Source organism: Cyanistes caeruleus, chromosome 8, assembly GCF_971803275.1.
Source record: "Cyanistes caeruleus chromosome 8, bCyaCae1.hap1.1, whole genome shotgun sequence".
In the NCBI taxonomy this organism is placed as follows: Eukaryota; Metazoa; Chordata; class Aves; order Passeriformes; family Paridae; genus Cyanistes; species Cyanistes caeruleus.
The window spans coordinates 664,571-682,079 of NC_141708.1; the positions used below are offsets into that span (position 1 = coordinate 664,571).

Below are 17,509 nucleotides of genomic sequence, written 5' to 3' on the forward strand. Positions count from 1 at the left end.
TTCCTAATTCATGGATTTGTGTATCTGGAGCTGCCGTATGCATGGTTCCAGCTCCCACTCACAAACCAGATCCCTGCTTGTGCCAGCACAAGCCCTGCTCCCTTTCTCGTGCCTGGCTGAGACAGAGCTGGAGACCCGAGCCCAGCAGTGCCCGAGGGAAATCAGAGTCTCACGGACCTGTCAAGGTGTCTCAGCAGCACTGGAACCAGCGTGGGCCTGGGGGAAACCAGCCCCTCTCCTGGAGCTGTGGGCAAGACTGAGGAGAAGGGTGGGACTCTGCCCACACTGCTCATGATGAGCCTCTCCCCTTCCAAGGGAAGCACAGTAACCTGCAAGTCGGGATGGGATGGTACAAGCCTCACCCAGAAAAACTCAAAGGAAGAAAACAGCAAAATGGACTCGGGTGGATTAACCACTTCCACCATTCTGTGGTTTCCAACCAAGTTTATTCCAAGCAAGGAGCAGACAGGAACAGAAAGCCATTCCTGGAGGTACATGCATGGCTCTACGGCCAGAGGTTCACTCTATGTACACACCTTTAAATATAATAACTGGGCTAGAATAATCTCTATAAAAAAGTGTGTCGCATGCACCTGGCCTCCAAACGAGCACTGGTATTGGGTATTGGACTCACACTCAGTTCTTGAAAAACTGTATAAATAACCTTTAAAAAACAAGGCTGGGAGAAGGACACCAGCCCACAGCACCTCTCTGCCCCAGGACACGGGGCTGCAGCCCCCCCTGAGCTGTGACTGCCAGGGGACACACGGGCTGGGGTGGCTCCGGGAGCACGGCCAGGGTGGAGGGCTCTGACTGGAAACCATGGAAGTGCTCATCGGTCAGAAGCCCTTTGATGTGAGCAGGCAGGGGATGCTGCTGGAAAAGAGCGTGATCCAGCCTGGATGTACCTTCATGTCCGCCCCGGCCGGCCCCGCAGCGCTGGGGAGGTGGCGGTGCCGCATGCACGGGGAAAGGAAGGGCTTTCCTAGCAGCTAGCGAAGGAACACTGACAGAGAACCCACTGGGAGCTACCTCAGGGACCACTCTACTTTCTACCTACGAGGGAAGGGCTGGCACAGCTGGCGAGCGCTGCTCGCTCGTCCTCCTGCGTGGAGAGCAGCCCACCGGCCCCTTCCCGCAGGACCCGGCGGTGCCTGGTGTGGGGACAGCGCTGGGACAGCACCAGGACAGCACCAGGACAGCGCAAGGACAGCACCAGGACAGCACCAGGACAGCACCAGGACAGCACCAGGACAGCACCAGGAGAGCGTCAGGACAGCGAGGTGATGTTGGACCTCCCGCCCGGCGGGGCCATGATCTTCTGCGCCGTGCGCCGGGCAATGTGGTCATCTGCCTGTGAGCCTGGGGGAGAGCAGAGAGCGGGGCAGTCCCACTGCTTTAAATGCCACAACCAGAAAACGTTTCCTCAGGAAATACTAATCAATTCATTATAAGTCATTTTGGGCACTCTACGAGCACAGCACAGTTCGCAATGGCTGTATTTGCCTGAACTTCTTCATTTTTCATTGTTTCTTTCTGGAAGATTTATAAATGGCTTTCCTATAAATACATTTTGTGCATAATAAAATGTGGGGACTGGTCAAACAATATGGGACCCATCTGCACCAACCAACTAAAAAACCATTATGGAAGTGATTTTAGGGCAGAGCATTGGCTTTGCAAGCTCCTGACAGCTGCTGGGCAGGTTTCTGCAGAATCAATGGTGCTGAATCACTGCCTGCTCTGGCTCTGGGAACAGAGCCTCTGCCAGGCTTTGTGTGTTGACATAAATACTGCAGAACACTCCAGAGCTTTCTGTGCTGCACTTGGTCCCTTGGCTGCTGCCGCTGGCCAAACTGCTTTATTACGGATTAGAGATGAAGTTTCCATTGCTCCCCACCCAGGCCCACCCGCTCTGGGCCCCACGTACCGGACAGGCTGAAGCCGGACTGGTGCAGGTTGCGCACGGGCGCGGGCGCAGCTTTGCTGGCGCAGGGCGCGATGCGCGACGCCGTGCCAGGTCCCACGGCCCTGACGCTGGCTGGCACCTCGTGCACCGGCCCGTCGTACATCCCCCGGGGCACGCCGTGAACCTCGGCCAGCTGCAGGGGGAACACAGCATCAACCACCGCGAGGGACGGGCCGCAGGCCGGGGGAGCGGCCGTGCCACGGGAGACTCACGCTGGATACGGAACGTTCCTCCGTGGGAAGGGCTGCCCTGCCCCGGCACAGCTGTCCAGGGAGTGCCCATCCCTGGAGAGACTTCAAAGCCCTGTGGATGTGGCACTTGGGGACACGGGGCAGTGCTGGCCTTGGCAGCGCTGGGAATGGGTGGAATCCATGCTCTTAAAAGGAATTTCAACCTGGCCTTGGACACCTCCAGGGATGGGGCATCTACACCTTCTCTGGGTCCCCTTCCCACCGTGCAGGGAGCTGGCACATCCCCATCCTGCCCTCCAGACACCCTGAGGCACACCACTCGGGGCTCCTGCCACTGCAGCTAATTTGGGTTTGATTCCTGCTCTGCCTTCGTGTAGGATGCACAATTACAGTGTCTGCAATAGCACAGGGAAAAGGGAAGGAGGACAGAGTTGTCAAGAAGCATTTACATATTTACGTGTCTTTGTGTCTCTGCAAAGCTGTGCCAGCACACAGGAGGATTTATCTTACTGTATTTCCATACCTACGGGATGTACATCCCTTACCCTCCAATGCCTGCAGAGACAACACTGGGAATGCAGCAACAGAAACTTCCCTAGCACAGGTAGGAGAGGAATTCCTCCCTCCACCTCAGTGCAGAACAAAAACAAAAACAGAAACAAAAAACAAAAAACAAAAAAAACCCCAGACTTTTACTGGAAGTCATATTTTTGCTTTGTAACATTTTAATGGGCTAATAAAACTGTCATTAGCTCTAATACTAAGAATTCTTGATTGAGGTGCCAGGCAGTTACACGACAACACCCAGAAAGAAACAGCATTAATAATACCCCTGCTGCTGTTGCAGGTTTGCCATCACAGTGGCCCCAGTACATTAAAGCAGAGATTCTGATCAAAACACAATAATAAATAAATCAAACTCTCCTTACCCTGTTTCTTGCCTTTATCCTTTTATAAACAAAGTCAGGGAATGTCTTCCTAGGGATGAAGCGACCTGAGCCCTGGGTGACACACAGATTCCCATCTTCAAGGACAACTTTCCCCTGACTTATGACCACAGTTGGGACCCCGTGGCACTCGGTGCCTTCAAATATGTTGTACTCCACGTTCTGGAAAAAGAAAACCCTGATATTCAGTGCCTGCAGGATTTAAGAGGAGGCCAACAATGACCCCACTTTTGTACACTGCTCCCCGTGCACCATCAGTCAGAACTAACTAACCTCTCACATTTCAAATAACAAGATCACATATAATAACAAGATAACATATAATAATATCTATCTATTATAACATATACAATACATATATATTATCTCTATTATAGAAATATTATATATATAATACAAATATATATTATATATATAAAATATAATAACAAGATAACATATTTCAAATAACAAGACTCCAATGGGAAGCAATGGAGAAAATGTCTTGGGGTAAACCTTAAATCAAATCATATTACACTACAGCAATAGTTTAATACTTTTAGTAAATTATATTTACATTATTATAATATTTATATATTCTTTATTGAATATTTAAATTCTGTATTATATTAAGATTAATACCATTATATATTAAATGATAGCAATAGTTTAATACATATTAAACTTTAACTAATACACATTACAGTTTAGCAATAGTTCCGTACTTCAGCACTTACATTTTTCTAGTCCACAGCAAATACACTGACCTTAAGATTTCCATACCAGATGCTGACTGTCTTGGAGTGGTCACTCAGTACCAATCCCACCCTTTACAGCAATTAAAGGGTATTTTCCTGGTATTTTTAAAAGCAAATGCAAGGTCCTTCATCAGTTTACCCAGACAAACATCTCCTTCCCTCCTGAATGATCTGATCTTGCCAAGGACATGCAGTGCTTTCCAGATCTCTTCTGGAAGACTAGCCCCAGAAAATGATTTGAAATATATTTTACCAAATTGTGGGTTTTTGCTGAGATGATTTTTGTAGCCTTGGGGTTCCACAGCACCAGGTCTGCGTCGGCGCCCACAGCCACGCGCCCCTTCCTGGGGTAGCAGTTGAAGATCTTGGCAGCGTTGGTGCTGGTCACTGCTACGAAATCGTTCTCATCCATCTTCCCAGGCACCTGGGGAGGGCAGGAGGAAACACCACAGAGGGACATGGCCCCATGCCTGCCCTGGGCACAGCCCCTCCCCACGGCTGGGCTGCTGCTGTCCCACTGCAGGAGCTGCTGGAGCCAGCCCTGTGCCCGTGTGGGGTGAGGGTCTGCACTGCCACAGGGCTGTGCTTACAGGGCAAGGGGGATGTGAGGATGAGCCTTGTCCCTGTGGGATACAGGATATGAGAAACAGGTTTTATTTCCCTTGGACTCCAAAAGTTGAAGTCTCTGAAAAACAAGACCTTCACTGGTTGGCTCCAGCTCCTGCACAGGCATCTCAGGATCACTGAAGCGGGTTAAGGACAGCCCAGTGAAGAAAGACTGGAAGTGAACCTAACCAGTGCTATTTATCATCTTCACTTGTCATCCTAAGAAAAGTTCTATTTGTCTTTGAACTAAACCCACCTAAGGGAGGTTTCAGGGTGGCTGGCTCCCAAGCTCCTGCAGTCGGCACAGGAACTGCTCTGTGGGATGCAGGGTGGAGCCCCCAGGGATGCTGCCGGCAGGGAGGGGTGCACTGGGGGCACGGACACGGACTGATCCCACCCTCAGATCCCAGCCCTGCTGCCAGGCACACACTCAGGTGACATGGAGACTTGTCCCCACTGCTGGGGCCTGGAGTGGCCAGGCAGTTGGAGCCCTGGCCACAGCCATGTCCCAGGGGAGGGACACCCTCTCCCCAGCCACCTCCCCAGGCCTCTGGTGAGGAGAAAGGAACCCTTGGGAGAAAGTTCTGGAGAGACTCCCTGCTGACTGTGAGCGAGAGCGGAGGGCAGTCCCTGCACAGCAGCCTTTGAAGGCACCGTGAAGGCATTTGTGTGTCTCAGTCTCTCGTCAGCAGCTCTCTGAAGCTGCAGCAGTGTCTAGACAGTGTCAGCCCTCTGGCTTGTCTGAATTAACGAGGCTGTGACAGCCTGGAGCACAGGCACGGCTCAGTGTGCTCCCATCCAGCTCCAGGGCTGCAGCACCTACCACACACTTCTCCCACACCACGGACATCCGCTCCTCCACGCCGTTGGTGCCCTCGGGGATGAGGGTGAAGTTGTCCTTGCCCACGGCCTTCTGGGCAGTGCTGAAGGTGCAGTGGGCACTGCCGGTGACCTGCAGGTCCCCGCTGGGGACAGGACAGGGCAGGGGTCAGGGAGGGGGGCACTGAGGGCACCCCAGGCCGGCAGAGCCCCCCTTGCTGGGCAGCCCATGGGGCACCATGGATGGGTGTGGGCAGGAGGCAGGTGTGCCACGGGACCCACCTGGACAGCAGAGTGCTGAGGTGGTCGGGCGTGCTGGGGTCGGGGCTGATGGGGGGGGACGTGACGAAGGCGGCGGCTTTGGCCCAGTTTTTGCTCCAGTAGTGGGAGCCGTCGGTGCCCAGGCTGGCGGTGATGGGCTCCCCGTACACCACGGTGCCTGCAGAGCGACGCGGGCGTGAGCGGGGAGCGCGGGCACAGACACACAACCACACACGACAGTTCCACTTCATTCAGCGCTCCCAGCACCTCGGGCTCTCACTGATCCTTTAGATTATCTCAGATGACTGGGAGACACTGTCAAATCAAGTTCTGGATCTGTCTGTCCTCTCCTTACACCAAGCACAGCTCCCCACAAGCTGTCACGCCTTCTTTTAAACCAAACCTGGGCCTGTCTGGCAGCCACCAGGCTGGGGAAAGCGGTGACTGCTCCCCCTTCCACCCTGCACCCAGCAGGATTGATCCCAGCCCTTCCCACTCCACCCCCAGCCAGAATTTGGAGCTTGCTCCACATCTGTTTCTCATTCAAACGACCATAAGTGGATTATTCCCCTTTCTCAGCTGTGTCTGCCAAGACAGAAGTGTCACAGTTTCCAGCACATCCCTTCCAATCGTCCCAGCTCCAAGCAATTAGCTCTGGCACACCCTATCATGGAAGCCTCAGCGCCCCACGAGTGTGGGGGAGCTCAGGAGACAAGGACTCCTCAGAGCTCCCGGTCAGGATGAGACTCCCGGCCGGTTCGGAGGTCGGTGTTAGCCCAGCGCGTTACCTTTCCTCTTCGCCTGCGCCAGGACGTCTGCGGCAGCCCTGCTCATGACCTTGGTGACGTAGAGGGGACAGTTGGCCTGCCTGGCGATGGTGATGGCACGGAACACGGCCTCTGCCTCCACCTGCGGGCACAAGAACAGGACACAGGTGTCCCAGCCCCTGCACGGCGCGCCCGGGGCTTGGCGCGAGGGCTGGCGGCGTTACCTCCTCGGGCCGGCTCAGGACGTGCCCCTCCGGCCCCGTGATCCCCAGCTCCAGCAGCCTCTTCTGCTCCTGGGGGGATGAGGAGGAAGGAGAGAGCAGTCAGCGATGGGCACAGCCCGCTGGAGCACCACAGGACACTGCACACCCTGTCCAGAGCCACCCAGGGGTGGGGGACAAGTCAGGAACCCGCCCGAGCAGGGCTCATGGGACACTCCACCGGGACATCCCACTGACCCTGGGGACACTCCCTCAGACCTGTCCTGTGCTGCAGAAACGCTCCTGCGTGGGAGCTGCTGGGTGTGGCACAGGGATGTGACACTGCCATGGTGCAGCAAGTGGCACCTCTCCCCAGCACTCCTGTCCCTCTGCACTTCACCACGTGGCACGGAGGAAAGGCAACCCGCGGTGACAGATGCTGAGGTGAGCTCTGGATGTCCCAGGTCACTCACGTGGCATCTGAACGCAGGTGTCCAGCACAAGCCTGTCCCCTCTGTGCTGCTCTGTACCAAGTGACCTCCCAGTCAGCTGGCACTAATGCAGGGAAGTTATCCAACACCACAGAGCAGATCCCACAGGATCCTTTAAATGACCCTGCCCTTAGAGGGTGCTTATTTGTCTGTATTCTTGTCACAGATCTCCTCCAAGTGTGTCCCCAGGGCTCAAGTGTCACCACCCTGGCGGCTTACAGAAACACTGCTGCAGCTCTGAGCTGCCTGGGGTCACGGTATGCTCCACAGCCAGCTGAGAAACAGCTTTCCAGATAAAATCCCAGGAGGTGGGAATTAGCCTCTATCCTGTTTGTTCAAATAAACCCATTTGAAGGATTGGATCTGGCTTTCAGTTCAGCCTTCCTCCCACACCAGACTGAACACTGGCGTGACCGTGAGCTAAAGGAACTGCCAGTCTAACTCTAGCTTGTGTGTCTGACTGAGGCTGGAGCCAAGACTGCCTTTTCCACAGATAAAAAGCAAAAATAAGGCACATGAGCAGAGGCTGGAACACCAAGGAATTCCCAAGTGCTGATACTGTGTGGAGTTAAATACTGCCAGTGTCACGGACATTACTGTAAAAGCCTCAAGCCTCCTGATTTTCTCAAGTAATCTGAACTCCTAAACATGACAGATATTGGGATAAAGCATCACTTGAGGCAGTCAGTGATCCCTCAGGAACCCCCAAAGTGCTTTTTGGGAACCCAAGCACATGTGAAGATCCATGAGGACACTGATGATTCCACAGGACACCCTGATCCTGCCTGGCCATGCTGCTACACAGGGTCCTGTTCCCTCCAAGCTTTGGGGCACCAGCTCCTCAGGCAGGGCAGGGACAGGGACAGTGACAGGGAAGGGACAGGGATGGAACAGGGACAGGGACAGAGGCAGGGACAGGGATTCTCCTCCCCAGTGCCCTGGTCACCCCAGGTCTCTGGACACAAACACGGTACCTCCTCGATGATGTCCCCGTTCTCCGCGTGCACTTGTGCGATGGCCCCCAGGTCCCGGATGATGCAGAAGATCTCGTACATCTGCCAAGACACAGCAGGACCCCAGCTCAGCCCCGTCACACCCACGTGGCTCGGTGTGAGGCTTGGCTTTCCCTGCATGCCGTGTCCTACCTGGCCATCAGTGCACTGCAGCTTGTCCTTGTAAGCCATGAACACCAGGAAGGAGTTCACACCTTGAGAAAAGAAAATGACACCTGTGGCTGTGTCCCTCGGAGAACTCACTGCCCTGGTGTGGGCTGGGCAGGGCTGCTTGAACCAGGGGGCTGTGCTGGTGAGGGTTACACTGGAAGCAAGGCAAAGCCAAGGGTTGATGTGGGAAATGTCCCACAAGCACACAAAGCTTGGGAGTTGTGAAAAACAATAAACCCCTACTTTATAGTGCACCTGAACCAAAAAATGAAACCCTTGTGGTTCATGTTTGGGGTTAGGTGTCCTCTGTGACTGGCTCCAAATGCACACGCAGCTGCCTCACTCCCAGGCTGGTTTTCCTCCAGTGGTGGCTTCAGTATATGGCTTATCCTCAAATTTGGGACAAGGGGTGGACAGACAGGAGCCAGGGAATGGTTCCCAGTGCCAGAGGGTAGGGATGGATGGGATTTTGGGCAGGAATTGTTCCTGGCAGGGTGGGCAGGCCCTGGCACAGGTGCCCAGAGCAGCTGGGGCTGCCCCTGGATCCCTGGCAATGCCCAAGGCCAGGCTGGACATTGGGGCTGGAGCAGCTGGGACAGGGGAAGGTCAAGGAAGTGGAAGACAGGGAATGGGATTAGATCCTTTCCAATCCAAACCATTCCATGATTCTCTGAATTGCTGCTGTACTTTGTATGGATAGAGGCAATAAGCAACACCAAACCATGATCAAATTACAGCTGTATTTCCTAAGTGTTCCAAGGAACATCTCCATTACTTCAGCCTCTCTGCATTTTAATAGGAAATTCACTGTGAATTTCTATGGTAATTGGCCAATTAAACCCTTGCTTGCAAGACTACAAATTACACTGAAGACATTTAGCTCTGCATTAGCATATCTGAAGGAAAATGTAGTTCCAAACATGGCAATAGGTATTAATGAATGCATGAATCCCTGTCTCGTGGTCTACTTTCCTGCTTTCCAGAGAGCCACGTCCCACAGACACCTCAGGATGCCCAGGAGTTACAGGCACAACGGAATCACTACGGAATGCTTACAGCTGGGTTTCCCTCTCTAAACCCTCTCTTGATTTTTATTGAAAGGCTTTTTGTGTACATCCAGCAGCCCATGTCAGTGTGGCCAGCCCTACTCCTTTAGCTTCCAACATCCCTTTCCATGACCAGGCTGCCAGCTGCCCAAAGGGCAGGGCACAGACCCAGATATCATGGCAGGAACTTGGTGCCAGCGACCCCGTCCACAGCTCTGCCCTGCCAGGGATGGGGAGCTGCCACGGGGAGGAGCTGTCACCGCTCCTGCAGTGACCCCGACCCCGCTGGGGTCCCTCTGCCCTTACCCTTGTCCTTGACCAGGGCCTCCAGCTCCTCCCTCAGGCTCTCGTGCCAGCGTGGGATGTCCACACTCAGGCCGTAGTCGCAGCAGGCCTGGCTGTCGGCGCGGCCGCGCCACTGCTCGTAGGCGGCCAGGAGACTGCTCCCCGTGTCCGGGCACACGTGTTCAACTGTGGGGACATCACTGTGTGAGGGACACACCTGGCACTGTGTCCCACCACACCTGTTCAACTGTGGGGACATCACTGTGTGAGGGACACACCTGGCACTGTGTCCCACACCTGTTCAACTGTGGGGACATCACTGTGTGAGGGACAGGCACACACCTGGCACTGTGTCCCACACCTGTTCAACTGTGGGGATATCACTGTGTGAGGGACACACCTGGCACTGTGTCCCACATGTGTTCAACTGTGGGGACATCACTGTGTGAGTGACACACCTGGCACCGTGTCCCACCACACCTGTTCAACTGTGGGGACATCACTGTGTGAGGGACACACCTGGCACTGTGTCCCACACCTGTTCAACTGTGGGGACATCACTGTGTGAGGGACACACCTGGCACTGTGTCCCACACCTGTTCAACTGTGGGGACATCACTGTGTGAGTGACACACCTGGCACTGTGTCCCACCACAGCCTGCTGTGCTGGTAACCCATCCTGCCGTGCTGCTGGAAGAACAGCTAACAGCTCTCCCCAACCAAGAGATACAAACGCAGCAAGCAAAGCCCGAGCTACAGCTGTGCCATCCTCTCCTCAGCCAGCACAGCCCCGCCGGTGGCTGGCTCTGCTCTGGGGCATTTCCCACTGCCCGACACTTCTCTCAGCTCTGCGCTCGGTGGGGAGCTGTGCCAGGACTGCTGACACTGCTCCTGCAGTCACATACCACAGTGGTTCTTGGGAATGGAACAGGAACAAAACAGAGAGCAAAATTATTCCACATTAACACAAAAATGGAGCCTGTGCTTAAAGCCAAGAAACTCAGAAAACCCCACACTTGCAAAGCTGTTAAAAACATAATAAAAGATGGTTAAAATGTTCCTGAGTTTTGCTCCCTGATGAGATAAGGCAGGAGCAGACACATATTTTTAATACCCACGTGCAGCAAGGGAAGGGGGTCCTGCACAGTACACAGCACCTTCAATTAGCTTTGTGCTGTTTAGATTTGTCCAGCAGAAATGGACATTTCTGTGCTGTGAAGGTAAATAAACATCCCTGCAGCGACTCCAGGCCTGGGGTATTTTGCTAGGAAACGAGTGCTGGGACGTGTCCCCTCTTACTGATCATGGTGGTGCCTCCTGCCAGCGCTGCCTTGGTGCCCTGGAAGAATCCATCGGCCGAGCTCATGCCCATGACGGGCGCCTGCAGCCGCGTGTGGACGTCGATGCCCCCCGGCATCACCAGCTGCCCGTAGGCATCGATGGTCCTGGTGCCAGCAGGAACCAGCAGGTTCTCTCCCATCTGTCTGGAAAGGAAATCAACATCTCTTAACTGGCAACAACTCTGAGGAGAGCAAGCCAAAACAACCTCTGTTGCTCCTCCCCAGGCTGCCAGTGCTTTGCAACTCTTTCCAGCTGCAGAACTACCCCAGTCTAGCTCTTTCTTGACACTACTCTAAAATGCTGCCTTTATTTTTCTAAAAGATTTTCAAAAAAAAAAAATGATGGGAAGGAAGGAACCTTGTTCAAATCCCAAGGTACTGTATCATTCTAAGAAATTACATTAGCAAATATAAATTTTTAACTTACTTTATTAAGCCATCCTCCACGTAAACGTCTGCATAAAATGACTGATCATCGTTGACGATTTTTCCTCCTTTGATTAGAAGCTGCTCACTCTAATGGGAAAAAGGTCACAGTTTTTAAAAGATTCTTTTGTTTGGATTCCACTTTACTCATTCCAAGCCTTAAGTAAATCTAGATTTAATATTTTCCCTCCAATCACTCAAGTTCAGTGACTATCCAGACGATTCTACAACTGCATTTGCAAGGGGACCCATATGAAATTGTCATTTGGAGGAGCAGAGCTCCATGAAGGGTGGCAGGAGCCAGGGGTTCATCGCTGAGCCCGGCAGCCCTGGGCACCCCCAGCTCCTCGGGCTGAGCTGTGCTCCTGCCTCCTCCCTCAGCTCAGTGCATCTCATTAACCTGGTAATTTATTGCCATTCATTCCTTCTCACAGTCAGGGGCAGATAAAGCCTCCAGGACTCGCCTCACTTCAAAGCCAGACACTGGCACAGTTTTCAGATTTGCAAAATCTTCACCCAGAATCTTTAACTAGAAAATTTAGAGAGCAGCAGCACTGATGTCTGTGTGGAGCTGCAGCCTAATTTCAGAGGATTCATTTCCTGCTCTCTGGTGTTGAAAAATTACTTCCAGTGCTGAAATGGACAACACAAAGAGCACAGCCCGGGCACAAACCAGCCGAGGGACGCCCGAGCACGTGGCAGCACAGCCTGGGGATGCTGGACCTGAGGCAAAACTGCCTAGAAACACTTTGGGGCTTGTTTAAAAGAGCATCTCTGGCATATAAAAGGAAAATTCAAGAATTGCATTCCTATTTTTTTTGAACTGTCGAGGATTCATTGTCTTTATTGTTTCCCCTTGTCCCATAACATCAATCAAAAGGAGCCTCAGTGCTGCTGCCCCACGGGAGAGCCTGGCGGCCCCTCCCCTTGTGGGGCCCATCTTCACCCCCTCCCCATCCTCACCCTCACCCTCACCCTCATCCTCATCCTCACCCCCATCCTCACCCTCATCCCCTTCCTCATCCCCATCCTCATCCTCACCCTCATCCTCATCCTCATCCTCATCCCCATCCTCATCCTCATCCTCACCCTCATCCCCATCCTCATCCTCATCCTCATCCCCATCCTCATCCTCATCCTCATCCTCATCCTCATCCTCATCCTCACCCTCATCCTCATCCTCACCCCCATCCTCACCCCCATCCCCATCCTCACCCTCATCCTCACCCTCACCCTCACCCTCACCCTCATCCTCATCCTCATCCTCATCCTCATCCTCATCCTCATCCTCATCCTCATCCTCATCCTCACCCTCATCCTCACCCTCATCTCCATCCTCACCCTCATCTCCATCCTCATCCTCATCCCCATCCCCATCCCCATCCCCATCCTCACCCTCATCCTCACCCTCATCCCCAGCCCATCCCCAGCTCCCGCAGCCGGGATCCGCTCCCGCAGCCCGGGAACGCGGCTGGTCCCCGGCTCCCGCACGCACCGGGCTTTCCCCACGGGAGCTCTGCCACGAGCCAGCGAAAGGCGGAAAAACAAAACACGAGGCATGGCAATGGGGGATTTGTCCCGGCAATGGGGGATTTGTCCCGGCAATGGGGGATTTGTCCCGGCAATGGGGGATTTGTCCCGGCAATGGGGGGATTTGTCCCGGCAATGGGGGATTTGTCCCGGCAATGGGGGATTTGTCCCGGCTCCTGCTGGGAGGCGCTGGCTCCGGGAGAAGGGGATCCCCTCCCGGGAGCGCGGCCGGGGATGCTCCCGCTCTGCCGAGCGCAGCCAGCACTGAACGCGCTCCCGGAGCGCCTCTCCCGGCCCGGGCACGGGGAACCGGGGGCACTCCGGAGCCCGCCCGCCTTTGTCCCCCCGGGCCGGCCCCGGGACAAAGCGCCGGGACCGCCGGGCTCCGGCCGGGCCGCAAAACAAAGGAGCGGAGCGGGGCAGGGGCTCGGCACGGCGGCCACCGGCACCGGGGGCACCGGCACCGCCGGGAGAGCGCCCCGGGCCGGGCGGGAGCGCGCGGAGCTCCCCGGCTGTCCCAGACCGCCCGGCCCGCTCCATCTCCGCCGGCCGGAGCGACCCCCGGCCCGGCCCCGGCTCGCAGCCCCCTGTGCCCCGCAGCCCCCTGGGCCCCGCAGCCCCCTGTGCCCCGCGGGTCCCTCACCGTGCCGCGGGTCCCGCTCCTCCTGCCCGCCTGCGACATCGCCGCCGCCTCCGCCGCGGCCGTGCGGGGCTGCCGCGCGTGCCCGCCGCGCGTGCCCGCCTGCGTGCGCGCCCCCGCCCGTCCCGCCGCGCGCCCCCGCCCGCCGGGGCCGCTCACAGCCGTGAGCCCCGGAGAAAAGGGCTCGGTGCCCCCGCCCGTGCCCCGCTCAAACCCGCGCCGCACGAATGGCCCCAGCGCCCGCAGGGACCGGAGCGGAGCGGACCGGACAGGACAGGACAGGACAGGACAGGACCGGACAGGACAGGACAGGACAGGACAGGACAGGACCGGACAGGACAGGACAGGACAGGACAGGACAGGACCGGACCGGACCGGACCGGACCGGACCGGACCGGACACAGCCGGACCGGACCGGACAGGACAGGACCGGACAGGACAAGACAGGACGGCAGGAGCACAGCCGGACCGGACAGGACCGGACCGGACCGGACACAGCCGGACCGGACAGGACCGGACACAGCCGGACCGGAGCGGACCGGACAGGACCGGACAGGACAGGACCGGACACAGCCGGACCGGACACAGCCGGACCGGAGCGGACCGGACAGGACAGGACAGGACCGGACACAGCCGGACCGGAGCGGACCGGACAGGACAGGACAGGACCGGACACAGCCGGACCGGACCGGACTGGACAGGACAGGACAGGACCGGACAGGACAGGACAGGACCGGACCGGACCGGACCGGACAGGACCGGACACAGCCGGACCGGACAGAGCCGGACCGGACCCAGCCGGACGGGTCCCCGCTCTCCCTCCCGGCCCGGCTCGGTCCCGTTACCTGCCGGCAGCCGTCGGGCAGCGCGGCCGGAGCTGCGGCTCTCGGGGGCAGCGCGGCCGCTCCGGGTTCGGGTTCGGGGCTCGGTGCCGCGTCGGGGCTCGGTCCCGGGTGGCTGTCCCGGCGCTGCCCCCGGACGGGTGTTGCCGTTCCCGAGGCAGCGAGCGAGGCGAAGTTCAGCGTCTTGTTGTCGAAGGCATCCTCCACGCTGCAGAACATCCCGCCGCGCTTCTGCCGCGGCCGCGGGCTGCCCGCACCCAGCCCCGCAAAGCAGGCGGGCAGAGGCTGCTGCTGCCGCCCCGACATGGGCCCGGCACCCCGCGCTCGCCCGCCCTGCCCAGGAGAGCCCAGCGCCGCGATAAGAGCCGCCCAAGGACCCCCCGCCCCTCCCGGTGCCCATCCACCCGTGCCTGTCCCCACGCACGAGCGGGAGGTGACATCTCCCCGCGTCTGTGATGGCAGAGACAGCGCGGGCTCGGCTGCCCCGGGGTGAACGCCTCCCTCCCAGCCCCCCCGGCATCTCCCGGTCCCCCAGGGCCGGTGTCACAGCCCAGCTTCCCCATCCCCTCAACCCCAAACCAGTGCATCTCATTTGAAAGTTTAAAACGGATCTTTTTAATTAAAAGTTGACAATAATTTATGTATTTTACAAAGGAATAGAAAGTCTCTCGATATATATCATAGGAATCACAATACAAAAATATCTGTAAAATTCTCTACTCGATGGCTCCAGCCCCTGTCTTTGGGCTGTCGCTTGCTGTCACAGCACTGAACCCAACGTTCTGGATTTTGGATATGACTCTGGAGTAGGATTAGAGGACACGGCTCACGGCACGCCAGCCAGTGCACCAAAACCCTCCCTTTTCTCAGCGTTACGTTTTGCATAAGTTTACAACAGTCCCTTTTTATAAACTGTACAGCAAATCATACAGGGTTTAATACACATATTCACACGGCGATTTCCTGAGTCGAAGCTAAATCTGTTCCTGCGCGCCCGCGCTGCCGGCGACGGGCACAGGGTGCGAAGGAGCCGGCGTCGGTCCAGGGCCGCTTCTCCTCCTGGTCAGGAATTCTGTCCACAAGCCAGGTAAGGCACTCAAGGAATCACTGAAGGCTACAGATATTGTAGAGCAGAATACTGGAAATTACAGCCACATCCTTCAGCAGCTTGAACAAGAAGTCCATCCACGCCTGGCACACCCACGGCGGGGGGTTTGGGGCGAGGGGCGGCCCGTGGCACCACTGCTCCGGCTGCTGCACCCCACACCGGGCACGGAGGGGCTGCAGGAGCTGCCCAGGCCCCTGGCACTGCCCCACCGCGGTCCTGGCCACTGGGGATGGTGTTTGTGAGAGATGCACAGGGGCCACGGCGAGCAGGCAGCAGCCGAGTCACAACACAGCCCAGCCTGGCCCGGGCCAGGAACAAACTCCTGACAGAGCCCAGCCTGGCCCTGGGCCACCAAAACTCCTCACAGAGCCCAGCCTAACCTGGGCCACCAAAACTCCTGACAGAGCTGAGCCCAGCCTGGCCCTGGGCCACCAAAACTCCTGACAGAGCTGAGCCCAGCCCTGGGCCACCAAAACTCCTCACAGAGCCCAGCCTAACCTGGGCCACCAAAACTCCTGACAGAGCCCAGCCTGGCCCTGGGCCACCAAAACTCCTCACAGAGCCCAGCCTGGCTCTGGGCCACCAAAACTCCTCACAGAGCCCAGCCTAACCTGGTCCTGGGCCACCAAAACTCCTCCAGAGCCCAGCCTGGCCCTGGGCCACCAAAACTCCTCCAGAGCCCAGCCCAGCCCTGGGCCACCAAAACTCCTCCAGAGCCCGGTGGGATGTGGGCAGCGAGTGGAACCAGCAGGATCCTTCCCAGAGAGCGAGGGAGCACATGGATGGAAATCTCCTGTCTGTGCATTTAAACGGAGGAAACAGTTCTGAAAACATTCTTTGAGCCATTTTTTCTTTCCTATGTACAAAACTTCATACATATTTATAGTGACACAGAGATAAACACAATCCCTTATTTACACACAGACCTGTCCTGTACAATTTGCTTTGCACTCAAAACCCCCAGGATTAAAGAAGTTAATTGGAAAGCAGAACTGATATTTGAGACACACGAACACCCCAGGCAAGAGCATGTCCTGAATGAAGAGCCATGAGATGGACTCAAGCCACTTCCTAACACGCCCTTTGTCACATCAGCCACCAGCTGCAGGGCTTCCAGTAAATACAGGATTTTAAGACATGAAGTATTTCAGTAGAACTCAAAATGGACCCGTTTTAGGCGTGAAGTGCAGAAGCAAAGATGCAGCTCATCCCAGAATCCCAGCACTGGTATTGGTATCTGGTAGAATCGGAGCTTGTTAAATCAATTCCATGATAGAATCATATGTTGATATCAAAATGCACAACCTTGGCCTTAAAACATCGCATCCCTTCAGTTCAAATATCACACTTGTCTGACCAACTCACTTCCTCCTGTTTCTGCAGCTGAGCTCCCTGTGCTGGGTTTAAACATGGTCGATGTACAAGTGCAGGAAGAGGTTGAAGAACTTCAGTATCAAGGGGTTTTCTTCACAGCTTTATCAACTCCAGCGGCACAGGTACCTACAGAATAAAATAAACACGAGCTTTAACTACAGCTGTGGTTCTCTCCTCCACATAGGATTTTTAATCCCAAAATCTACAACATTTCCATTCCATAGGTTGTGCTGGGTTGTGTTAAGCAGCTCTCAGTTAAGTCTAAGTTGGAGTAGGCTTAGCCAGTTACTGTGTTTTCCCTGAAAGAGGTAATTTATTAAATGTTAAATATCCTGTTTTCTCTAGGCTGTGCCACACATCAAATCATTCCTTTCCTTTAAGCAATACTCCCCTAGCAGTTTTGGGTTACACTCAGAATATGGTGATGATAGCGATGAACGATGAATTTAAAACATCTGACAGACTCTGCAGGGATGGGTTAATAACCACGGAGCCGAATTCCCCCGCCTCAGGGGAGGAGATGAGGATGTGGTGGGTGTGAGGGGGCTGTGGCCCTGAGCCTTCCCCTGCGCCCTCCTTGGCCCCGTGTCCCTGTTCCCAAATCCCAAATCCCAAATCCCAAATCCCAAATCCCAAATCCCAAACCCCAAACCCCAAATCCCAAACCCCAAACCCCAAATCCCAAATCCCAAATCCCAAACCCCAAATCCCAAACCCCAAACCCCAAATCCCAAACCCCAAATCCCAAATCCCAAATCCCAAACCCC

General features: G+C 55.7%; 2 protein-coding genes across 42 annotated transcripts in view; both read right to left on the minus strand.

Moving 5' to 3' along the window:
• Positions 1-427: 427 nt before the first annotated feature.
• Positions 428-14,614, minus strand: DPYSL4 (dihydropyrimidinase like 4). Of its 2 annotated transcripts, none has more exons than XM_086901378.1 (14): positions 14,264-14,614; positions 11,250-11,338; positions 10,782-10,966; positions 9,504-9,668; positions 8,134-8,195; positions 7,963-8,043; positions 6,522-6,590; positions 6,319-6,439; positions 5,552-5,708; positions 5,274-5,415; positions 4,098-4,268; positions 3,090-3,269; positions 1,931-2,102; positions 428-1,362 (listed from the first exon to the last, which is right to left on the minus strand). In XM_086901378.1, exons 1-14 carry the CDS (start codon positions 14,564-14,566, stop codon positions 1,271-1,273), a joined length of 1,989 nt encoding a protein of 662 aa, XP_086757504.1. In that variant the 5' UTR covers positions 14,567-14,614; the 3' UTR covers positions 428-1,270. The 2 variants fall into 2 exon arrangements, with proteins under 2 accessions (XP_086757504.1, XP_086757505.1); XM_086901379.1 differs by lacking the exon at positions 14,264-14,614 and adding an exon at positions 13,422-13,520.
• A 237-nt stretch (positions 14,615-14,851) lies between these two features.
• The window catches only part of JAKMIP3 (Janus kinase and microtubule interacting protein 3), a 49,590-nt gene continuing 46,932 nt past the window's right edge, over positions 14,852-17,509 (minus strand). For all 40 annotated transcript variants that reach the window (XR_015290278.1, XR_015290290.1, XR_015290286.1 and 37 more), the window contains one exon: positions 14,852-16,868. The gene's annotated coding sequence lies outside the window, so the exon portion shown is untranslated. The remainder of the gene's footprint in view (positions 16,869-17,509) is intronic.

Coding starts and splice junctions, on each gene's coding strand:
- DPYSL4 (XM_086901378.1), bottom strand. CDS start 14,566: ATGTCGGGGCGGCAGCAGCAGCCTCTGCCCGCCTGCTTTGCGGGGCTG. Junction 9,669..10,781: donor AGGAGGCACCACCATGATCA/GTAAGAGGGGAC, acceptor ATGTCCCCACAG/TTGAACACGTGTGCCCGGAC. Junction 8,196..9,503: donor GGCCCTGGTCAAGGACAAGG/GTAAGGGCAGAG, acceptor TCTTTTCTCAAG/GTGTGAACTCCTTCCTGGTG.